The following is a 26118-nucleotide window of genomic DNA, read 5'->3' as shown; positions in this document are numbered from 1 at the left end:
TATGAAGACATAAAATTAATATTTAACAAACCGTTTCGCATTCAAATAAGGTGATATAAATAAATGTTTTCGTGTTTTTGTTTCTAAGATAGTTACTTGGCTCTTAATTATTTTTATTCTTTTATTAGCTTTGCGAGATGCATCAGCTCTACACGTACCCGATAATACAAAAAAATATATTTTGAAGAATATATTTCATTATTTTTGATCAGTTGCCCAGAAGACACTTTTCTCCCTTTATAAATTTTCTGGTACGCCAATGAGAATTTCCTTTACTATCTTCGATATGAAACTTTTAGGGATTTTTAGAAGCCTACAGTTCTGGTTGCATCATTTTGCATATTATAACGCTCTTAAAACTGAGTGCAGATGCAAGAATCCATACATTTATTATGTACCGCCCTTAGCACTTTCTGTCTTCATGGGAATAGAACTTATCAAAGGGAAACTTCCTAGAAAATGCCAGCGATTTTTTCATTGTGAAATGAAACGTGTTGCACTGTATGAAAGTAGTTCAGATTATCTCGGATTCATCTCGAGATGTCGAAGAGAAGTTGTAAGTTTATAGTTCAGTTGTGTTAACTATTGAATTCATGAAATTTATTGTCGTAGAAATTATAATTTCATTAAAAATGATTATCCATTGAGACCAAGTGTTGACACATCGATGGTGTACAACTTTGCTTCCGCCGTTTAGTGTAGATGGCTGTAGCGGTAAGTAAAGGGTGTTTTTTTTAGAGCTATAGAACTTTAAATTGCAATAAAACAACGATGGTTTATTAGATTGACATGAATTTCATTTATCCGCAAGATAATCTTGAGGCATTACATTTTAAATATGATTTCTGGCATATGACCGCCACGGCTGGCTCGGATGTAGTCCAATCTGGACGTCCAATTTTCGATGACTTTTTCCAACATTTGTGGCCGTATATCGGCAATAACACGGCGAATGTTGTCTTCCAAATGGTCAAGGGTTTGTGGCTTATCCGCATAGACCAATGACTTTACATAGCCCCACAGAAAGTAGTCTAGTGGTGTTAAATCACAAGATCTTGAAGGCCAATTCACAGGTCCAAAACGTGAAATTAGGCGGTCACCAAACGTGTCTTTCAATAAATCGATTGTGGCACGAGCTGTGTGACATGTTGCGCCGTCTTGTTGGAACCACAGCTCTTGGACATCATGGTTGTTCAATTCAGGAATGAAAAAGTTAGTAATCATGGCTCTATACCGATCACTATTGACTGTAACATTCTGGCCATCATCGTTTTTGAAGAAGTACAACCACCAGCCCATAAAGCGCACCAAACAGTCAGTTTTTCTGGATGCAACGGTGTTTCGACATACACTTGAGGATTAGCTTCACTCCAAATGCGGCAGTTTTGTTTGTTGACGTAGCCATTCAACCAGAAGTGCGCTTCATCGCTAAACAAAATAAAATGGACGTAGTGCGCGATACTTATTCCGCACAGAACCATTATTTTTGAAATAAAATTGCACTATTTGCAAGCGTTGTTCAGACGTGAGTCTATTCATGATGAATTGCCAAACCAAACTGAGAATAAATCACTCGACAGCTGTTAAATCTTGAACAGTAATGCCAACTTAAAGTTATATACATACCTCGAAAAAAACACCCTTTACAATAATTCCTTAGAGTGTGTTCAGATTTTATTTGAGTTTATCGGTTCAACCTAATATTATCAAAAGCGAACAACCTGTGGACCAAAACCTTATATTTTGCATAAGAGCTGATATATTCTACGTCATTGAAAATAAAAGCATTTGAAATTCAAAACGCTATCAACTGCACCCTCCTGAACTTAGTGTTTAAACATACACCCTGACAGTTAGTTGAAAAGAAGGGACGATCACGGAGTCGAGGGAAATTGCTCAATATTCTGTCAACACCGTGTCACATTTTCGTGAAAATAATTATCCGACCAACTTCGTGAGCAAAACAGGTGGAGAAATGTCACAGCGATACCGCAGAGCTGAAATTCACTTCGCTTATCAAGTCAGCCCAGCATAAACGTGACTTTTTCTGGGAAAATTGGGATTCTGGTTTTTTGAACAAATCGCAAATCCCCCTCATTTTGCAGATACTGCGTTTGTCATCAACACGCTAAGTGGTCTTGGGGTGGTTGAGTGGCACTGGCATTGACCTTTAAAATGGTGGGAGTATTGTCTAATGAAGGCATACTACGAGGATACTGAATAATTTTTCAATGCTGAACAGTCTGAAACTGTTCTTTTATACAGGGTGATTCACCGGGATGGCCTATTAGACGTTTCTGGAACACTAATCATAATTTTGAGATGAAAATTTGCATATTGGGGTTTGAGACAATGATTTTTATCCCTAAAATATTTTCAGATCTCCACAACTTCCGGTTATCCCGGGAACAAACTACTACTTTCTCATTTCAAATGGCACACTCAGTATATTATTGCATCATTACATAGCTTATTTGATGACAATTTCGGCAATATGCCATACCTTGGATAAAACTCAACGGTTCATAAGCTAATGGAATTCAATATTACCTACTTTGGAAATATTAGGAAAATTCAAGCAATACATTCTACAAAATTCAATTTTTTTTTTCGACAATAAATGTGTGGATAATTGTCTTATTACATTGCGTTTGGCCGAATCTGGAGACTCTAGTAAAAGTTGACGCTTACTTGTGCGTGCGTCGAGAATCCAGTGAATAACATTAGATTTCGAAGGACTTTGACCTCTGGCACAGATCCACAATGCAATCTTCTCTTCTCTTGTTTATGGTTCATTTCTTTGAGGCGTCTGCAGACGAAATCAATGCTTACTTGCCTTGTCGAAAATTCAAGAGCTTCTACTGAAGCGTTTATTCTCTTCAGTGAGAAAACCTCAACGTCCAGAGAAGCTTCTCTTCGTGACGCATAGACCAAGTAAGCGTCAACCTTCAGGCGAAGAAAAAGGACGTGCCAGTTGACGCTCGCATTCTCGACAGAGATATGTTGTATTGCTGACTGTGCCAGATCGATCAGATGGAAAAGTTCTTGGAATTTACCTACTCGATTTCGACGACTTCTTTGAGGTGTCGGCTGACAAAATCAAATCGTACTGGCCTTGTCGAGAATCTAAGCGTCTAATGATATATTTATTCTCTTTGAGTCGTTTAAGTTAGCGTCGCTCCATTTGTTAATATGTGAATTATTGTGCGGATAAAACATCAACGTTCAGAGAGACTACTCTTCGACAAGTAATCTAAGTGAGCGTCAAACTTCTGGCGAAGAGAAAGGACGCGTCAGTTGACGCATAGATTATCGACAGATATTATATTGTTGACTGTGCCAGACGGATCAGATAGAAAAGTGATTTACCTAATAATGGGGATACTAACTAATAAAGAATGATAAAATAAAGTCACAGCAAATGTCACTCAAACGTAAACAGCGATCCCTATTAACTAGCTTCAAGAAACAGGCACGTACATGTTCTACTCCCTTTGATCTTGTCGCTAATTACAGAATTGTTCAGATTACACACATTCGTACTCGACTGTATATATCTAAATGTACGTTGGTCCTGCATATAACGATGCATCAAAGGTTGAGGTCTTTTTCGGAATGACCAAGCTCTATTCGATGTTGTGTACACATTTTGAGGGTGTCGTTATAAAGGGTGTTTTTTTTTAGAGCTATAGAACTTTAAATTGCAATAAAACAACGATGGATTATTCGATTGACATGAATTTTATTCATCCGCAAGATAATCTTGTGGCATTACATTTTAAATATGATTTCTGGCATATGACCGCCACGGCTGGCTCGGATGTAGTCCAATCTGGACGTCCAATTTTCGATGACTTTTTCCAACATTTGTGGGCGTATATCGGCAATAACACGGCGAATGTTGGGTTTGTGTTAAATCACAAGATCTTGGAGGCCAATTCACAGGTCCAAAACGTGAAATTAGGCGGTCACCAAACGTGTCTTTCAATAAATCGATTGTGGCACGAGCTGTGTGACATGTTGCGCTGTCTTGTTGGAACCACACCATCATGGTTGTTCAATTCAGTAATGAAAAAATTGGTAATCATGGCTCTATACCGATCACCATTGACTGTAACGTTCTGGCCATCATTGTTTTTGAAGAAGTACGGACCAATGATTCCACCAGCCCATAAAGCGCACCAAACAGTCAGTTTTTCTGGATGTAACGGTCTTTCGACATACACTTGAGGATTAGCTTCACTCCAAATGCGACAGTTTTGTTTGTTAACGTAGCCATTCAACCAGAAGTGCGCTTCATCGCTAAACAAAATAAAATGGACGTAGTGCGCGATACGTATTCCGCACAGAACCATTATTTTCGAAATAATTTTGCACTATTTGCAAGCATTGTTCAGGCGTGAGTCTATTCATGATGAATTGCCAAACCAAACTGAGAATAAATCACTTGACAGCTGTTAAATCGGTCGCCATCTTGAACATTAATGCCAACTTAAAGTTATATACCTCGAAAAAAAACACCCTATAGTAGATATTTAATAGCAGGAGATCCAAATATTCGATTGAGATCCTTAGTTTATGATTGAAAATGTCCATCATATATTTGCACAGGGCTCGAATAGATCTACATTCATTTTGTAAGTGTGAATTCACATCATGTATGTTTCGAATAACAACTTCTATTCCCAAATTCCCTGAACTCCATCACGTACAAAGCAATTGCATGACTTGTGATTGTCGAAATTCCAAGATGGTAGAGTAGTATTCCTAGTGAAATGAGTATGTATCGAATTGCAGTCTGTTGGGAATCCGATATGAGATTCACGATTGAACTTAAACATCGCTTCAGCTCCGCTTTACCCAAAATATTCGGGCTTTCGATGCAAAAAACTTATATGAAATGACATATTGAAGTGAATCAAGCATGCGGTTATGCCTGCGGGTTTGCTTTTTTTCCAAGAAAAAACATAATATACGGGGAAGTTTCTACAAGTTAGATGTCTTTTATGATATTGAATAATAAATCTTTGGAAATGATTCTTAAATCGTTTTCCAAGGAGTCATAGAATCGTGAAGAGGTTGATGCTCATTTAGGCGAAGTGGAGAGATGAAATATAATTGGCCTGACGCGCATATGAGCGTGAACTCATATAGAAAATGTGGAAATTTTCTTCGATATCCTTCTCAATTCTTTTATGAATCAGGTTACGCTTTTTATACAGAACTTTGTTTGTAAAGGGTGTTTTTTTATGGCTATAGAACTTTATATTGCAATAAAACAACGATGGATTATTCGATTGGCATGAATTTTATTTATCCGCAAGATAATCTTGTGGCATTACATTTTAAATATGATTTCTGGCATATGACCGCCACGGCTGGCTCGGATGTAGTCCAATTTGGAAGTCCAATTTTCGATAACTTTTTCCAACATTTGTGGCCGTATATCGGCAATAACACGGCGAATGTTGTCTTCCAAATGGTCAAGGGTTTGTGGCATATCCGCATAGACCAATGACTTCACCTATCCCCACAGAAAGAAGTCTAGCGGTGTTAAATAACAAGATCTTGAAGGCCGATTCACAGATCCAAAACGCTTAATTAGGCGGTCACCAAACGTGTCTTTCAATAAATCGATTGTGGCACCAGCTGTGTGACATGTTGCGCCGTCTTGTTGGAACCACAGCTCCTGGACATCATGGTTGTTCAATTCAGGAACGAAAAAGTTAGTAATCATGGCTCTATACCGATCACCATTGACTGTAACGTTCTGGCCATCATCGTTTTTGAAGAAGTACGGACCAATGATTCAACCAGCCCATAAAGCGCACCAAACAGTCAGTTTTTCTGGATGTAACGGTGTTTCGACATACACTTGAGGATTAGCTTCACTCCAAATGCGGCAGTTTTGTTTGTTGACGTAGCCATTCAACCAGAAGTGCGCTTCATCGCTAAACAAAATGAAAAGGACGTAGTGCTCGATACGCATTCCGCACAGAACCATTATTTTCGAAATAAAATTGCACTATTTGCAAGTGTTGTTCAGGTGTAAGTTTATTCATGATGAATTGCCAAACCAAACTGAGAATAAATCACTTGACAGCTGTTAAATCGGTCGCCATCTTGAACAGTAATGCCAATTTAAAGTTATATACCTCGAAAAAAACACCCATTAGAATATGAAAATTCATCGAACTGAAAAACTTAAGTCATTTCGAACGGACTTTTCCAATCAAATCAAAACAATTTCGAAAACAACGCATCTGATTTCCCCTTCCCCTAATTAAATATATCGATTCAACTGGAAAAAACAAACGTATGGATGGATAAAATTTCCATACAACATATACTAATTCATCTTATGGTTGAACGGATCCTGCAGAACAATTGTCCTGCGTACCAATAAATAACACATGAGGAAAAAACACTCTCGTTATGGAAGATAATACATGTTCATTTGCTAATGGCGATAACATATTGCAATAAAAAAAAGGGTACACATGTTAATGAGCTACACTTCAATATTCCCCACAGATGGTGAGTTTAAGAATAGCCTTCAGCGTCAATTTCTGAAAGGGCTGAAAGCTTTTCATGAGCAAGAGTCGTTAGGTCAACGTCACATTGTTTAAAGACAGAATATGCATGTAGGTCAGGAGCCAGCATCCATATTATCGAGGTTGTAATTGGAGTGCAAAGTTCATTTAGAATATTAATTGGAAAATTTTTTGTATTATGTTAAATGCTTCATTTAATATTTCCCTCATTATTAACACAGTTTCTATAGGAAATAACGAAGTGCTTCCTTCACCCTGTGCATCAGGAAGTTATCATCGATGTTGAATATCGAAAATGGGAACTCTTCTTCGATACATCTCAAACTCAAAATGGGTAAGTATTTGTGAGTTTATTCATTTATTGAGGTTATTCGTAACATATTGTATTCAAATCAAACAATTGAAAATAACGTATCAATTTTACATTTAATATATACATGTGAATATTCCCCTCTGAAAATTCCACAATTTGCGTTCGAAAATCTAATGGAATTTCATCCACCGACCTCCAAAACCTTTCTAGGAAGCCCGAATATCCGTTTATGAATTCTAAATGGTGAAAATTTAATTAAATGATAACGAGGTAATGAAAACATGTACCCATATAATTGAAGGATGATATATAATCAAACATTTTTTTACTGAGAAGTCGTTTGAAATTTTCAGTGCTTTCATTTGGAGCTGTAGTCGAGTTTGAATAATATTCTTCGTAATGAGTGGAAAAAAATGACGATTTCTCGACAGGGGCGTAACATTTTTTCAGTTCAGAATGGTCTCAAATGATAAAGTTCGACAACCAAACGAGGGCTTTAAAATTTGGTAAAGAAAGAGAAAATATTTTGGATCGTTGTGCAAATGTTCAAAACTTCAGGTTTTATATGGAAGCGTTGAATATTTTGCGATAGTTTAGTTCTGTTTGTTTATTCATAATTTCGAACTATTTCTGTTCACCTGCTTATGAATTTAGATGTATTCTAAACATTTGAGTCTCCTGCCTTTTGATTGCACTTGTATTTTTCATGTTGTCAATTATAGAGAAATGGTCAGCATCATTAATTCACTGTGTTACAGAGGTGGCTTATTTTTGTTTAAATCCATTATATGTTCGTTGAATCTACTTTTGAATAAACGTCCTGTATGTCCTATGTAATTCATATTGCAAGTTGAACATGCAGTGAACTCAAAAAATCCTGATTTTCTTGTGTATGGTGTTGAATAATTTGCATTGAAAAACAACGATGATATATTATTTATTGGTTTGGAGGCAATATTCAAGTTCAATTTGAAAACACAATCAGGTGTCTTGGTTTTTATGATAGGGCATATTCGATGATGACTATTTAAGATTTTTCTGTTTAACCAAATCCTCTATAACTATTATTCTTTATAGTTCCAGTGGGTAATAAAAATAGAGAAAGTACTAAAACAGTTCAATACGAGTACTGTGTATCTCGGTAACGATGAAATTCTACATACTTCTTCTATATTAACTTTTTTTGGGACTGTCCAACATCATCTACTTCTACACTAATTGGCAGTAAACACATTTATCCTCAAGAGAACAGAAATACACAGCGAATTTTCCAAGAAATGTAGTCATTACACATTCAATTGTCTAGGACTGATAGTCTGAGGTTTCATTCCCAGGAAACAATGCTTCACGAACAATCTTAATCCTAGTTTTCCACCACTGTGACACTCCCGGCTTCCCACAGAAGGAAACTCAAGGAATTGGAAATTTCAGCTGGCGATGTAACGTTAAAAGTGATTTCTTGTCAGGAACCGTGGACGAGATAGTTCTTGTGATTTCTTGCATTAAAAGGTTTTCCGGAATTTTCAACGCCTTTTCCTTCATCCATGAGGTGTCAAATGCGATTGGCCTAGTCTATTAATGTTCGGGATTTTGATTGTTAGAGATTCTCTGGAAAATCTCAAATCGACGCCAAAGTGGGTACCCTGATTGGACTGTCATTCTTCTCATTAATTTGAAAGTTATTAAATTTCGTTGAAATGACGAAAGGCAGTCTGTTCTTTGAGGGTTGTATAGGCAAATTGAGGTTCACTAGGAGACTAACTTGATTGAACTGGTATTTAAAAGCGTTATTATTAATTCTACATAATTTCAACGAAGTTTTTGACAGCAAGAATAAAAATAAAAGAGATACTCACAATTTCATCAGCACAAGACAATTCTGGAAGTTTTTTCGATTTTCCCTAGTTCTTGGTTGGTTTCAAATTTCCTGGAAAAATATTTGTAGTTATAATGAGTCTGCTAGACATAAAGGGTGTTTTTTTTAGAGCTATATAACTTTAAATTGCAATAAAACAACGATGGATTATTCGATTGACATGAATTTTATTTATCCGCAAGATAATCTTGTGGCATTACATTTTAAATATGATTTCTGGTATATGACCGCCACGGCTGGCTCGGATGTAGTCCAATCTGGACGTCCAATTTTCGATGACTTTTTCCAACATTTGTGGCCGTATATCGGCAATAACACGGCTAATGTTGTCTTCCAAATGGTCAAGGGTTTGTGGCTTATTCGCATAGACCAATGACTTTACATAGCCCCACAGAAAGTAGTCTAGCGGTGTTAAATCACAAGATCTTGGAGGCCAATTCACAGGTCCAAAACGTGAAATTAGGCGGTCACCAAACGTGTCTTTCAATAAATCGATTGTGGCACGAGCTGTGTGACATGTTGCGCCGTCTTGTTGAAACCACAGCTCCTGGACATCATGGTTGTTCAATTCAGGAATGAAAAAGTTAGTAATCTTGGCTCTATACCGATCACCATTGACTGTAACGTTCTGGCCATCATCGTTTTATGAAGAAGTAAGGACCAATGATTCCACCAGCCCATAAAGCGCACCAAAGAGTCAGTTTTTCTAGATGTATCGGTGTTTCGACATACACTTGAGGATTAGCTTCACTTCAAATGCGGCAGTTTTGTTTGTTTGTTGAATCAACATGTGATACATTTTTGGAATCAGCTCAGCTAGAGTAATCGGAAAATTGAGACAAATTGGGGGTTTTCTATTTGAAAAAAATGACGGTGACGTCATTACCCGAAAGTAATTCACCCTGTATATTAGATTATTATTTTAAAATACGGTAAATTAAAATAAATAATCGACGTGTTTCAGGATTTTTTCTTAAAATGGTCTGTTTAGCTGAAAATGAATTTGTTCCATACTTTACGGACACAGTGTATAGTGCTGCAACCGTAGTAGTGGTGGCCGTTTGTTTGATATCGTTTTCCATCGTTAATGGCGTACCTTCCTCTATACAATGAAATAATCAACCATTGGTTTTTCTTAGAATATACTCTTCTTTCAATATCAAAATCAACTCAACACTCCTCCTTCTTTGGTAGACTCGAGAGTCAAGAGTAAAATTGACACAGCGGAGTTCACCCTACTTCATTTCTGCTTGTCTCATCAGATTTTCCAACTTGTCCACATCCTCCAAATCTACCCCTCTTACCTTCCCAAAACCAATGATCAAATAAATTACAAAATTCGAACGTATCAAATTTCCTGATGGCGGCGACATCGTTACACCAGAATTAACATAATATTCCATGTCTCGAGACCGGAAAATACATCGAATCATAATAATACGAATATAGGGTATCAAAAAGACATAAGGGGGCACATCGAGCATTTCTGTCGCGATTCCCAGATATCGGTTTTCCCTGAAATCGAGACGAAAAGATGAACGGATCCACACATCAGAGAAGTAAGGCAGGCTTCATTAAAATCCCCTCCAACGGGACCTTGAACGGTTCTCTTTATAATTGATCGGTGAATCCACTATTTCATACTCTTTTGAACTTCTATTCAGCAAGGTTTTACTAATAAATCCCGTGCCGAGGACGGAAGAGCCAACGACAATGGAAGAAGTACATGCTGACGATGCGAATTTAGAAAAACTCGACACCTGACTTCCAAAGGATCAAAAATCTGAAGAGATCGATCGACGAACAGAACCGTAACGGACTTTTTAGAGGAGTTTGGCTCGACTGGCATATTTCCTTATTTTTCCCAAACATTTTTATTCTCTTCTGGATATAAACCTGCCTTAGATCGCTCCACGTGCCATTCTAAGGGTTTTCCAATAAGAGGTTTCATTTTGATATTGAAAAAACGAGTATAAAGGGTGTTATTTTTAGAAGATCTATAGAACTTTAAATTGCAATAAAACAACGATGGATTATTTGATTGACATGAATTTTATTTATCCGCAGGATAATCTTGTGGCATTACATTTTAAATATGATTTCTGGCATATGACCGCCATGGCTGTCTCGGATGTAGTCCAATCTGGACGTCCAATTTTCGTTGACTTTTTCCAACATTTGTGGCCGTATATCGGCAATAACACGGCGAATGTTGTCTTCCAAATGGTCAAGGGTTTGTGGCTTATCCGCATAGATCAATGACTTTACATAGCCCCACAGAAAGTAGTCTAGCGGTGTTAAATCACAATATCTTGGAGGCCAATTCACAGGTCCAAAACGTGAAATTAGGTGGTCCCCAAACGTGTCTTTCAATAAATCGATTGTGGCACGAGCTGTGTGACATGTTGCGCCATCTTGTTGGAACCACAGTTCCTGGACATCATAGTTGTTCAATTCAGGAATGAAAAAGTTAGTAATCATGGCTCTATACCGATGACCATTGACTGTCACGTTCTGGCCATCGTCGTTTTTGAAGAAGTACGGACCAATGATTCCACCAGCCCATAAAGTGCACCAAACAATCAGTTTTTCTGGATGTAACGGTTTTTCGACATACACTTGAGGATTAGCTTCACTCCAAATGCGGCAGTTTTGGTTGTTGACGTAGCCATTCAACCAGAAGTGCGCTTCATCGCTAAACAAAATAAAATGGACGTAGTGCGTGATACGTATTCCGCACAGAACCATTATTATCGAAATAAAATTGCACTATTTGCAAGCATTGTTCAGGCGTGAGTCTATTCATGATAAATTGCCAAACCAAAAGCAACAACGTGTTAATGATTCTGATCAGTGTTTGAAGATGTTTAAGTGCAATAAACCTGAATCTTTGCGTCGATATGTGACAATAGTTGAAACATGGCTCCATCCTTTCACTCCGGAGTCCAATCGACAGTCAGCTGAGTGGACTGCACACGATGAACCAAATCCAAAGCGAGGAAAAACACAACAGTAAGCTGGCAAGGTTATAGCATCAGTATTCTGGGATGCGCAAGGTATAATATTCGTTGATTACCTCAAAAGGAGCCTGACCATTAACAGCGATTATTATATAGCGTTATTGGATCGTTTAAAGGATGAAATCTATGAAAAACGGCCCCATTTGAAGAAAAAAGGTGGTGTTTCATCAAGACAATGCGCCGTGTCACAAATCAATGAAAATAATGGCAGAATTGCATGAATTGGGCTTCGAATTGCTTCTGCATCCACCGTATTCGCCAGATCTGGCCCCCAGCAACTTCAAAAGTCTTTATTCCTAAGTCTGTTTGCAAAATACGGTAAAATATCGTTTATGGAATGCCAAATACCCAAGATCAACCAGAAATAGACAAATCTGGGTTTTACTTGTCAAATGTCGAAAAATGAAGGTTTCCGAAGTGACGGCTGATCAGATAGCGGGCTATTCAAAATGAAACCACTTATTGGAAAACTCTTTACATATTTTAATCCCAATAATCGATAATCGAGTTTGGAATATACGTAGAAAGAGGATATCCTCTCGTAAATGAAACCTTCCTGCATTTTGTGGAAAATAGGGTAGAGGAGATTAAGGGTTAAAGAATAATGCCTAATGAATCTATGAACTCTGAGAAGAGATAATTACTGTTGAGAATTGTTATTGTTCCAAAGCCTTAGAGGAAACAAGCGCAAGAAACAAATCCTTAAATAGTCGACTATCTTTTTTTATCAGTCTGAGTAAATTTTCATCCTTTCAAAACAGAATCGTAAAACTTTTCTGAACGTGAAAATATTCTTCACAAAGGAACTCACTTGGTATCAAAATACACTGCGCAAAAGAATTTACGCGCATTATGGAAATCTCAAATTTATTCTACAACTGAAGGTGTTCTCAATGATAATTATTTTTATCAGAATTATGCATGCATATGTTATCCACTTTCAAAGTTTTTCTTCAATACAGATGTTTTTTCCCAGCAGGAATAAAAAAAGATGAGATTATCAGATTTTGAATGTATTGGCTCCATTCTGAAATCAGTTGTTCTCGATCAATTCTAGTGATCAATAGTTTTTCTTTCGTTTGATTTTCTACACTCGATGGCTATGCAACGCGAAACACTCAATTTGACCCAAGAGGAATGTGCCCAAGCGGTAGTTTTGCGAGAAGAAGGGTGGACATACACCAGAATTGCAGAAAGGTTTGGAGTTTCCCATACAAGTGTGTCCAGAATGTTGCAGCGATTCAGGGAGACAGGTATGAATGTCCGAAGACCAGGACAGGATAGACCACGGGTAACAACTGCCATTCAAGAACGTTACTTGAGAGTTTCTTCGTTGAGACAACGGTTTGCAACTGCTCGCCTCCTTCAAAATCAGCTTGAGCAAACTCATGGGGTGCAAATTAGCACCCCATGACACCCCAACAAAAAACTCTCAAGTAACGTTCTTGACTGGCAGTTGTTACCCGTGGTCTACCCTGTCCTGGTCTTCGGACATTCATACCTGTCTTCCTGAATCGCTGCAACATTCTGGACACACCTTTCTGAAATTTTTGTGTATGTCCACCCTTCTTCTCCCAAAACTACCGCTTGGGCACATTCCTCTTGGGTCAAATTGCGTGTTTTGCGTTACATAACGATCGAGTGTAGAAAATCAAAAGAAAGAAAAACTATTGATCACTAGAATCTCATCTTTTTTATTCCTGCTGGGAAAAAACATCTGTATTGAAGAAAAACGTTGAAAGTAGATAACATATGCATGCATAATTCTGATAAAAATAATTATCATTGAGAACACCTTCAGTTGTAGAATAAATTTGAGATTTCCATAATGTGCGTTAATTCTTCTGCGCAGTGTAATCAATCAACGATTATGATGATTTTTAATTTATATTATTCATAGATTTGATTTCGTATTTATGTCGATTTATCGTCTGAGTATTATTGACGAAGATGCAAGAAAAAGTGATTCATTCAACTCGATTATTCACTGAACATTTCCTCAAGAATCTTTTGTTTCATTTCATGAATTACATCAATAACGTTCACTAATTCTAGTGACTACATTAACGTCATGGAAAACTTATAAATAAGGAAAATGCTTCTTAGTAATTGGTACTCTGTTTCAGTGAAACAATCATGAGAGAAATACATCTTTTTTATATTATTCTCGTTTATCTGTATGTAAAAACTGTTTTTTCACTAACTGCTATCCAAGAATGTAAACCTCGTAAGTACGATCCGTATTTGGTATTCAAGTGATATCAACTTTATTTTTTTCGTCACTTATTCATAAATTCATGTTGTTTTTGAAGGATACCACTACTGGAGACCATATACTGGAAAAATTCCTGAAGATGCATTCAGAGCTGGAGATAGAGGTGATATCACCTATGTTGCTAAAATAATACCTCTAGATATCAATTCGTGGGTTAGTATTGCATCTAACTAATCAACAGACGAACTTTTTTTTAAGATGTTTTATAAATTCTTCACTTACACAATCTGATGCTCAAACTGCTGAAATTTTAAGGCGTATTGAAACCATCGAGGGCTCAAAAGCTGCTGACTTTATATCTGTGCATTATTCATTATAAATTTTGATATTATTCTTTTTGAATGTTCTATGGTTCTGGTTTTGTTATTAACACAAAATTTTGCACATAGCTTGAAATGATCATTTTAAAGGGTTTTCCAAAAAGAAGTTTCATTTTGAATAGCCCAACATCTGGGTATGAGCTGTTACTAAGCTATTATTATCTTTTGATATTTGACAATTGAAAACTATGTTCCACTAAGACCTTGAATATTCAATAATGAAATGAACTTCTTGTTGGAAAACCCCGTATTTGTAGTTGCTAATAAACTTTCTCAACCTTTTCTTCAGTCTCATGCAGGACAAATTGGTGGCTACGATTACGTTGATTGGGGATGGCCAGAGAAATGGATGTACAGGGTAGACAAATTCTTAGAGGTACGTAAACTCCCAGTAGTAATTTAAATTAACGAGACACCTACTCAAATATTCATGACTTCCTCGTATCCAAAACAGTCGAAATGATTTACACTAACAGTTTGCTTCGTAATGAAATAAAGAGAGCTTTTTCATCATTCTACCAGTTCTTTTTAGGACAATAGTAACATGAATCGACATAAAATGATATTAACATTGAATTACTAAGCGATGTAACAATAGTGGCACTTATGTACATTCTATCCGAATTCAAATTGGTCTTTTATTGTTGGATTAAACAAACCAAATAAACAACGATACCATTTTAAATTTATTGAATCAATGCTTCCAGTGTTGATTTAAGTTTTTAGAATATTTACATCGCAAATATTCAGAATTTGTATCTAGCTTATATCGAAGTACAAAGCAAATACGGAAATATAAGTTTTGGTGTACTCGTAATCCTCTTTATAGTACAAGATGAGAAATTTTCATTCATTCGATTTCTAATCAGCTTGTTTAAGGTCTAGACTCTAGATGAAAAAAATCTTTGACCTATACTAATAAATGGTTCAAAAAAATACGTATACGTATTATTTTCTGACATTTCTTATGTAATTTGTGTTCAGTAGGTTTTGACCTCAAAGTAGTCATCATAGATAGAGGGGGAATATTTCATTTTCAGTAAGCAAATTTTGTCCCCAACATGAACTATCAAATTGGACATGAAGCGGGCGGAAATGAAAACATATCAGTGGAAATGAAAACATATCAGCTGTACCTCGTACAGCTATTAAATTTATCTGCAATATGAAGAATAGTGAGTTGATAAATTGAATAATATCGTCCATGAATTATTTTTATATTTCTCTGAGTATTCACAAATGAACACTGAATTTGATTGAACAATTTGACGATTTTTAAACGTTATTGAAGAGCGTGTCTTTTCATGATAAAATGGCTCATCTACTGAACACAGATGACATAAGAAATGTAAAAATAATACACATAATATCTATTTGTTTGTATGTTTTGAATAGTCGCAAAAAGTACTGCAACGGTTATAAATTTTTTTTATTAATAAAGAATATAACCCTCTAAGGGTGCCAAACAAGATATTGCTTTCTGGTAAAGGTACGTTTCCAAAGTGAAAATAAAATGTTTCCATAATGAAGGGTGTTCTTTTAGAGCTATAGAACTTTAAATTGCAATAAAACAACGATGGATTATTCGATTGACGTGAACTTTATTTATCCGCAAGATAATCTTGTGGCATTACATTTTAAATATGATTTCTGGCATATGACCGCCACCGCTGGCACGGATGTAGTCCAATCTGAACGTCCAACTTTCGATAACTTTTTTCAACATTTGTGGCCGTATATCGGCAATAACACGGCGAATGTTGTCTTCCAAATGGTCAAGGGTTTGTGGCTTATCCGCATAGACCAATGACTTTACATAGCCCCACAGAAAGTAGTCTAGCGGTGTTAAATCACAAGATCGGTCACCAAACGTGTCTTTCAATAAATCGATTGTGGCAGGAGCTGTGTGACATGTTGCGCCGTCTTGTTGAACTCACAGCTCCTGGACATCATAGTTGTTCAATTCAGGAATGAAAAAGTTAGTAATCATGCCTCTATACCGATCACCATTGACTGTAACGTTCTGGCCATCATCGTTTTTGAAGAAGTACGGACCAATGATTCCACCAGCCCATAAAGCGCACCAAACAGTCAGTTTTTCTGGATGTAACGGTGTTTCGACATACACTTGAGGATTAACGTCACTCCAAATGATGACGTAGCCATTCAACCAGAAGTGCGCTTCATCGCTAAACAAAATAAAATGGACGTAGTGCGCGATACGTATTCCGCACAGAACCATTATTTTCGAAATAAAATTGCACTATTTGCAAGCGTTGTTCAGGCGTGAGTCGATTCATGATAAATTGCCAAACCAAACTGAAAATAAATCACTTGAGTGCTGTTAAGTCGGTTGCCATTTTGAACAGTAATGCCAACTTAAAGTTATATACCTCGAAAAAAAACACCTTATATGTCACAGAATGGCGAATGCGCCGACATCTCAATGAATATAATAAAACTGAAAAGATTTTCTCAGAAGTATGTTCTTTCAGATCCTTTGTACTGAACCAAAGTACAAAAGAACCCTCCAATGGCGAAATATCTATGATCCAACTGACCTGAAAACAACAGAACGGCACTGCTGTCTTGTTGAAAGTGGTGTCACCTATAGAAATGGAGTTGCACATTTTGCCTACGTTGGTAGAAAATATGTAGATAACGTTTTTTTTGTAGGACCAGTGTATATGAGGGATGATTTTTTTCATCCAAAAGGGATGTTTGCTGTTCATGCAAGGAAGTCGTACTACTTTTCTAGGGACTTTGAAATTCTGCACTACGGATGTGTCAAATCATAATGTACCTAATGTAATTTATATTAGGTGTTCCAATTTTATTGTCACTTCATATATCTTTCCACATTCATGTTGAATTGCCCAATTACAGTTATCTTTGAATACATTCAATATCCTTTAGAAGCATCATAAAAAATTGTTAGATTTATTGAATCAAAAACTAATTTGAACTAAAACCCATTTACAGATTTGAAAAAAAAGCCCTAATTATTTTATTAATTTTAAAATATAATTAGGTAAGGTATCAATTAGTAATTGAAGGATCTAAATGAAATGCCAATATTATAGAACCGATAAAAATGTTCTTTGTTTCAAAATAATATCTATGAAAAACGAAACTTATGAGAAGAAGAATAATCAATAAGCAAAGTTGAGATGTTAACTTAATTCTGCATCGAATAAATTATTCACCTTAAGTTATATGCTTGTTTTATTACATAGGTATGAATATCCTATTTTCCATTATAAAAGTAAGTTTTTGAGTTATTGTTGAGGAGATATGATTTCAACATGACAGACAAGCAAATAACAATTCCAAATTGAATTAATATCTACGTCTTTGATGCATGTAGCATAATTTGGGAGATATATAGTGGATCAACATCTTGGATGCACACTAATATGATTAAACCATCTGTTTGATGCTCGAAACATTTGCTGAATACACTCCTCAACAATGTGTTCACAGTCTTCAGGAGAATGAGTTCATAATAATCCATAGTGTACAGATTTTCATTTTCTTGGATAAATTTGAATATTCAATATGAGTAGCCTGTGAAAATGCGTAACAAGACAAAATGAGGTCAAAAATTGTATCATATGAAATTTCAAATCTTCGTAGACTCTTTTATCTCTCGATCCAAAATTCAATTTCTGTTGCCAAATATGGCATAAAACAACAGACGCAAGAAACTCTCATTTTTCATGATGTGGAAATACAAGTGGAGGTCAATATCCAGCCAAGACAGAGCAATGTTACAGGAAATTATTCATTCCACTTCCTTTGAACACTTTTGTCAACATCAATTTAAAGGATAAAAAAGAACATCTCAATTCGAATGTTTCAGCTACCAAAAAGACAGGAAAAATCTCTCGATATTGCACAATAACTGTTTTATAACTCAATGAAATATTCATGATAGAGTGTACGATGTTCCAATTCAGTATTAATAGGTGTTGGAACAGATACAATTACCCTTGCTATATAATAATTGATTGATCACAAGCAACGCATCAAGATCAATCGTTTTCGATAACCAGATAGAGCATGGTTATTATGGAGAGGGGAAAGATAAAACAACAATTATAATAATAATTGCATCAACTAGTATTTATATTTCAACAAAAAATATGTTGAGTTTTTGTAAAATGAATTTTGAAAAGTACATTAATTCATCTTTATTGAATTCAATGTTATTTGATTCAAAATTTCAAACGATTATTATAGCAAATATTCAAGAGATGTCCTCAATTGAAAAAATTCAGGTCAATTTGAAGTACATACATTTAGAAGATCCTCGCTTATATTTAGTACACTGAAGATGATCGTTAAAAAGTGAATTACTCACTGGAACAACAAAAGAGCTATAAAACACCTAATAAATGTCATTCTTTTTTTATGAGGCAACGTATTTCGAAATCAATATCCATTTAAAGTCAAATATTTGTTCATAATAAACTTGCAGATCAATTGTGCCTTATAAGGAAACTATACACAATATTTTATTTTTAGATTCTATTAGGAATATTTCGAATAATATTAAAGAATGAGAATTTGAAAAATTCAATGTAATTTCAAATAATAAAGGATTTTCCAATATTGTGGAGCATTGACCTTATCTTATTTCATGTGATCCCAACTCTCTTCAAGAAAAAAACGGCCACTACAACTTGTGTGGCACGTAGCGCAGTCTTGCTGAAAAAAAACTCAAGACCTAAGTTTTTTTGAAAAATACTGTAAAATGTCGTTTGTGGAATGCCTCATTTCCAATATTGATCAAGAATTTAAAAAAACCTGGGTTTTCGTCAAAACTATGGGCTACAGTAGCATTATTCTCAGTTGTTCTTGAACGACGCACACGGTTTCGATTCTAACATCATCATTCTGTCCCGACAGCTCACATTTTTCCACCAATTTCACTATTGCTGGCGGAGAATGTGCTTCTGCAATAATGCTCCAGTTTTTCGAACAGTGACTGAAAAAATTTTACGAGAATTATAGTGAATCGTGTAGCGTTCCATTTTTAGTAATGGTGTAGTTTTTAGTTGTGAAATGTCAGAAGATGACAGCTTCAAAAGTCATCTGCCTATATATAGCGAACTATTCAATATGAAATATGTTATTAAGAACCTCTTTGAAAGAGTTATTATAGTTGAAATGTGAAGGAAATACGGCGTAGTGAAACAATTGTTATTTATACAAGAAAATAGTGTTGATAAGAATAACTTATATTCAATATTAAAGAAATAGAATTTCATCAAGTACCGACCAAGTCAATAAAATTATTCAACATTTAATAATATATATAATAATAATATATATTCATCGTCAAATTTTACATATACATAAACATACATATGAGGGACTAATGAATATTCAAAAAATGGAGAAAACCAAGTAAAATGGTTTTCTGTGAGTAAAATCACAAATATTACAAAATTTTACATTAGCCTTAATGTGTAGGTAAGTAGATGCAGAGTATCATTCCATTTTCGGTCTTTTCTCAATCCAGTGTGAATAGTCCAATTCAGGTTCAGTGTCGCAATTCGGTGATCCATATCCACATCCGTGTATTATGTCACAATTCGGGTAAATTCTCGATTTATTTCGATGATTTAAGATACCGAAATAATGAAGCACATCAATGTAAAATTTGTTTGTGTTCATCTTTGCATTTGAATGATGTTTTGACATCTCCTTAAACTCAATGAATCAGTTCGATATTTCCAACCAACTCAATTAACCTCACCTTGAAATTAATTCAAAGGTATGAATTCAAGCAGAAGTTCCAAATTCAATTTCTATAGACTTAGCAGAAATCGAATCAGTGCCGTTATTTTAAGGGACGAACAGCATTTGGTTAATACTCTGACAACGTGAAGAACTCTGTATACAGGGTGTTTCCAAACTACCGGACCAAAGTGGGACACTATGGTTTTTTACGCTTAAAATCTACACGATGAATTATAAATATAAAAAATCTGTAAGAATAAGTTTTGACGTCCTAAGGCGAAAAAGTAACTTCTCATTGAATATTAGGCCAATTGAAAAGTCTACAGTCTGATGCACAGATAGAGGTGCTAGTATCAAATCCATATGATTTTTAGTTAGTAACAACCTTCAAACGATACGTGTCAAAATTTGACAGCAGTCCTACCATTAGTTTGTGAGATATTGCGTTGTGAGTATAGCTACTTTTGTTATTTGAAAAAAGATGAAAGATGAAAAATTTCGTTTGCTGATAAAATATAGGTACAGTTGAAGCAAAATCTTGCCTTGATGAAGAGTTTCCGGGGTCTGCACCAGGAAAATCAACCATCATTGAATGGTATGCTTAGTGGTGAAATGAACACCGAAGGAAAAATCAGAAAAGTTCACAAAATAATCTTGAATAACCGTAAAGTGGAGTTGATCGAGATAGTAGACATTGTGAAGATATCATCTGAACGTGTACATCATATCATTCACGAATATTTGTACACGAGAAAGCTGTGTGCAAAATGGGTGCCACGCGAGCTCACAATCGATCAAAAGCAACAATGTGTTAATGATTCTGAGCAGTGTTTGAAGCTGTTTAAGTGCAATAAACCTGAATTGTTGCGTCGATATGTGACGATGGATGAAACATGGCTCCATTATTTCAATCCGGAGTCCAATCGACAGTCAGCTGAGTGGACTGCACACGATGAACCAAATCCAAAACGAGGAAAAACACAACAGCAAGCTGGCAAGGTTATGGCATGAGTATTCTGGGATGCCCAAGGTTAATATTCATTGAATACCTCCAAAAAGGCCAGACCACCAACAGCTATTATTATATAGTGTTATTGGATCGTTTAAAGGATGAAATCGTTAAAAAACGGCCCCATCTGAAGAAAAAAAGGTGCTGTTTCATTAAGACAATGCGCCGTATCACAAATCAATGAAAACAATGGCTAAATTGCATGAATTGGTCTTCGACTTGCTTCTGCATCCACCGTATTTGCCATATCTGGCCCCCAGCGACTTTTTCCTGTTTTCAGACCTCAAAAAATGCTCGCTGGAAAAAAATTTAACGCCAATGAAGAAGTAATCGCTGAAACTGAGGCCTATTTTGTAGCGAAAGACAAATCGTACGACAAAATGGTATCGAAAAGTTGTAAGATCGCTATAATCCCTATATCGCCCTCGAAGGCAACTATGTTGAATAATAAAATCGAATTTTGCCAAAAAAATGTGTTTCACTATGTTAGACCGGGGAATTTTCAATTGGCCTGTTAGTGACGGATCAGAAAACTAAATTAGCGTAATTTATGCTCTCAATTTTGAACGATTCAAGGAAAAAATATAGACTAAAGCCTTTTCCGGATGACCAACCGAATATTTCTCAGATTTATGATTTTATGAACAACAGAGCTCGAATCTGCGACTTACATCTTGAAAAGAGAAGGTCTATTTTCCTCTCATGTTAAGGTGTTACTCTTCTGGATTTGTTTGCTCTAGCAAGCAACCGTGACGTTAATGTTTTTCTCATTGAAATATTCATGCTACCAGAAGGCAAGTTTGCCATTAACGATTCTTTTTTCTCTCATAACGTTGCCTACCAAATAAACTAGTTTATTTTCACTACGTCCAGAATATACAACTCAAACATAACATTTCATTATCAATATTCGCACGATCTTTTTGTCAACATCCATGTGTGGACCTATTAACTGAATGTAAATAATAAGAACATTTCAGGACTTTATACAGGGTGTGGCGTAATTAATGGATAAGGATAATCCTGTACTGGCGTATTGGGGGGGTCATAGCCGACCAGAAAATGTCAAGTTATGTTCAGTTAAAATATCATAGTTTACGAGATATCCGACAATTTAATTTTTTTTTTAAAATGCACCTTTATTCACTAATTTCAATGCTGTGATCACAAATCTTGTTATTTCTTTGGGCATTAATTTTTATTTTACTCTCAGATAGCTGTACTATGAGATAAACTACCAAATTCCTACCTTGCTTGATTTAGAAAAAAAAGTAGGATAATCCTCATGTTTGCACTTTTTAGAAAAAAATGAAATTGTCCGATATCTCGAAAACTATGATATTTTTACTGAAGAAAACTTTACATTTTCTGGTCGGCCATGACCTCCCCTATTCGCCAGTACAGGATTATCCATTAATTACGCCACACCCTGTACATTCAAAAATGTTAACAATTTTTTTTTTTGTATTTTTTTGTACGAAATAATTATTGTACCTCCTACGTTTGTTAAACCTACCAGTTAAAAAATTTCGAAACTCAATTGAATTGGTGCACACTTGATGGAAAGCCATTGAAATTAATATTCAATCAAGTAATTTCAATTTCCACATATATATTCATTTATTATAACTCTTAGAGTATTAATTTAAGTAACCCCCACTATTTTTGTACGTAGAATCGACTGAAATAATAAAAAACATAGGTTCTAATTTGAAAATCTTGATTTTTAAAGAATTTGAGTTGTCCAAGTTCATGATCTTCTTATGAACACCCTGTTCATTTTTGGTCCAAACCGCAAACAGTCTTCTACGTATTCGTAGAATCAAAAAAAAGAAATCGAAAAAATTTCTTCGGGCGAAATATCCAAAAAAAATGTGAGTTCTCATCGCAGCCAGTTTTTTCATAAGAATCCCATTAATTCATGAACCGTTAAGTTTTTAATAAGTTGTCAATAAAAAACCTATCTAATGATGCAATAATATACTGGGTGTGTCATTTGAAATAAGGAAGCAGTTGTCTGTTTTTGGTATAACCGGAGGTTTTAGAGATCTGAAAATATTTTAAGAAGAAAGATCATTGTTCTCAAACACCAATTTGCGAATTTTCAGCTCAAAATTATGATTAGTTTTCCATAAAAGTCAAATAGGCCATCCCGGTGAATCACCCTGTATAGCAAGATTCGTCAGATCTACTTGTACTTGTTTAGTTCGAAGTGGTTTTACCAAAAAAAAAGCTCATATAGCTTTCATATTGATATAAACTGATACACCCTGTATATTCATAATAAGCATGTCTAATTTTGTAAAAAATTTTGCATTGATAGCTTCATCAGATCAGAACCATAGGAAATTCAGAATAGTATAAAAGATCCTAATATTTCCGAAACAATAGAACTAACCTAATTTGAGTTTTGCATGTTTGTGAAAAATAATAATTTCAAACTTCTTGTAAAGTAGAAACTAGTCGTAGAGACTATCGATAAAAAATAGGAGAATTATTTGAATGAAATAAGGACCGGTTTACATCATTATTAAGTGACGAAATATTTCATTTTATTCAGTATACAGGGTGTTCCTAAATTGGAGGAACAAACGAAGTCGACATACTCTTCGGACCATTTTAAGAAAAAAAAAGTTTTGTAAACATGGGCCCGCAAACACTTTGTTTTCGAGATACAAGGTTTTATTGTTTGACTTTCTTTCAAGTTTTTTTCTCTCATGCCACCCTCCCTTCACAAGATATTCAACTCAAATTTGGCATAGATATTTCAATTTGAAGTTTCCATCATTTGATATGCTAATTTTGAATTCATATCTACAGGGTGATATTCTTTTTGGAACAGGTGGACTCCTGGTAGTTTAAAAAATTTAAAAAGAATCTTTGGTCCAGCATTACACTTTTTGGTATCTTATAGTTTTGTCGTACCGGCTGATCTCGAGAAAAAAAATTCCGAACAATTCTCTAGTAACCTTAGGGAAAATCCAAATTATTGTAAATATCCAGTTAGTTACCTGTGACAAATAAATTGATTATAAGTTTTGGTATTTATTTCCCAATCTGTAGCGAAGATTGATAAAGATTCGATAAATTGGTATAATCATCACAAAAAAGTAGGACTACAAAAAACATCCTGCATTTCCAAAACAATGTGTTTGCAGGCACATGTTTATGGAACTTTTTTCTTAAAATGATCCAAAGTATCTCTTATTATCCTTTGTACCTCCAATTTAAGAACACCTTGTCTGCAAGAAGTACAAAAAATATTCATGAAATGAAAAATTATCTTTATACTAAACAAAAAGATAAAATTCTATGCTATGCCTCTTCGTACCAAAAGCCATTCATAAATCCGTTGAAAATTCAGTTAAAGTCGACAAAATGCATCACATAATTGATATAAAAATGTAACCCAACATTTCCATATACCGAAAATCCACTCACCGAAAAATCCTCGAGCATCTCTCCCAAAATATAAAACGACATAAAAATAATTTCCATTTCGAATTTCCACGCTCACGCACTCGATCCAAAGAGTCCTGTGTACTGTTAGGAGGGAGGACGAAAGCGCACTGCCATCCAAGTCTCGGAAAATCCGTTTTTGAACCAAGTTCTCTCGACTGGTGCACAGAAATCTCCCATGCGCTGATGAGGCCCATGCATATCCTCGTGGGTTTATGAATAGAAAAGTTGAACCGAACGATACGCTTCAGCGTGGCAGAACAACCGAGCACCTTTATTTCATTTATGAGGTTTTCTGAACCTCACTTTGTGACTCAGAAATTGGAGACATCGCAGCTTTAAACAACCACTTTTCGTCCTTCCCATCTTGTGACTTCCTGATGATATGCTCTGGTGCTGGTAGTCGTATAGGGCTCGTTTCGTTATACATTTACCTATTTTTCAAGATTCCTCGCCGTTCGTGCGTTCAATGGGCATAGGATTTTATACGCTGCCTTTGGGGTTACCTGAGTTTTGATACTATACTGGGTGGGATAATAGTCCTTCAAGAATTATCTCGAGGAATATTTTAAATCCAAATAATTTTTGAATTGAACGCGTCTTATAAAATGAAAAAAAAGATTCACCCTGTTGGGCATCGAACCTGAGGCAACGGGATTATAGGCATGGCGTCTATTCTAAAGTGTTTTCCGATAAGATGTTCCATTTTGATATACAACACCCAAATTGGAAGTACAATCAAAGACGACAGATTTTTCGGATCATTTCAAGAAAAAAAAAATCCTAAAACATGGGTCTGCAGACACTTTGTTTTTGAAATAAAGGGTGTTTTTTTTAGAGCTGTAGAATTTTAAATTGCAATAAAACAACGATGGATTATTCGATTGACATGAATTTTATTTAACTGCAAGATAATCTTGTGGCATTACATTTTAAATATGATTTCCGGCATATGATCGCCACGGCTGGCTCGGATGAAGTCCAATCTGGACGTCCATTTTCGATGATTTTTTCCAACATTTGTGGCCGTATATCGGCAATAACACGGCGAATGTTGTCTTCCAAATGGTCAAGGGTTTGTGGCTTATCCGCATAGACCAACATTTACATAGCCCCACAGAAAGTAGTCTAACAGTGTTAAATCTCAAGATCTTGGAGGCCAATTCACAGGTCCAAAACGTAAAATTAGGCGGTCACCAAACGTGTCTTTCAATAAATCGATTGTGGCACGAGCTGTGTGACATGTTGCGCAGTCTTGTTGGAACCACAGCTCCTGGACATCATGGTTGTTCAATTCAGGAATGAAAAAGTTAGTAATCATGGCTCTATACCGATCACCATTGACTGTAACGTTCTGGCCAACATCATTTTTGAAGAAGTACGGACCAATGATTCCACCAGCCCATAAAGCGCACCAAACAGTCAGTTTTTCTGGATGTAACGGTGTTTCGACATACACTTGAGGATTAGCTTCACTCCAAATGCGGCAGTTTTGTTTGTTGACGTAGTCATTCAACCAGAAGTGCGCTTCATCACTAATGAAC

At 35.7% G+C, this 26118-nt stretch overlaps 2 protein-coding genes across 2 annotated transcripts in view; one reads left to right on the top strand and one right to left on the bottom strand.

Moving 5' to 3' along the window:
- The window catches only part of LOC123678416 (PDF receptor), a 39694-nt gene extending 14935 nt beyond the window's left edge, over positions 1–24759 (bottom strand). The window contains exons 1-2 of the mRNA XM_045615435.1: positions 24557–24759; positions 8724–8794 (exon numbers count right to left, since the gene is read on the bottom strand). The gene's annotated coding sequence lies outside the window, so the exon portion shown is untranslated. The remainder of the gene's footprint in view (positions 1–8723; positions 8795–24556) is intronic.
- Positions 13679–17573, top strand: LOC123678417. The gene is made up of 4 exons (XM_045615436.1): positions 13679–13990; positions 14076–14191; positions 14648–14734; positions 16854–17573. Exons 1-4 carry the CDS (start codon positions 13900–13902, stop codon positions 17154–17156), a joined length of 597 nt encoding a protein of 198 aa, XP_045471392.1. The 5' UTR covers positions 13679–13899; the 3' UTR covers positions 17157–17573.
- Positions 24760–26118: the final 1359 nt, after the last annotated feature.

Source organism: Harmonia axyridis, chromosome 4 (assembly GCF_914767665.1).
Source record: "Harmonia axyridis chromosome 4, icHarAxyr1.1, whole genome shotgun sequence".
NCBI lineage: Eukaryota > Metazoa > Arthropoda > Insecta > Coleoptera > Coccinellidae > Harmonia > Harmonia axyridis.
Note: the sequence above shows the minus strand (reverse complement) of the source record. Positions and strands in the feature narration are given on the sequence as shown.

Bases quoted from the DNA above. Each gene is read 5' to 3' on its own strand.
- LOC123678417 (XM_045615436.1), top strand. From the start codon at position 13,900: ATGAGAGAAATACATCTTTTTTATATTATTCTCGTTTATCTGTATGTA. The intron at 13,991-14,075 runs GTAAGTACGATC...TTGTTTTTGAAG, and splicing joins TATCCAAGAATGTAAACCTC to GATACCACTACTGGAGACCA. The intron at 14,735-16,853 runs GTACGTAAACTC...ATGTTCTTTCAG, and splicing joins GGGTAGACAAATTCTTAGAG to ATCCTTTGTACTGAACCAAA.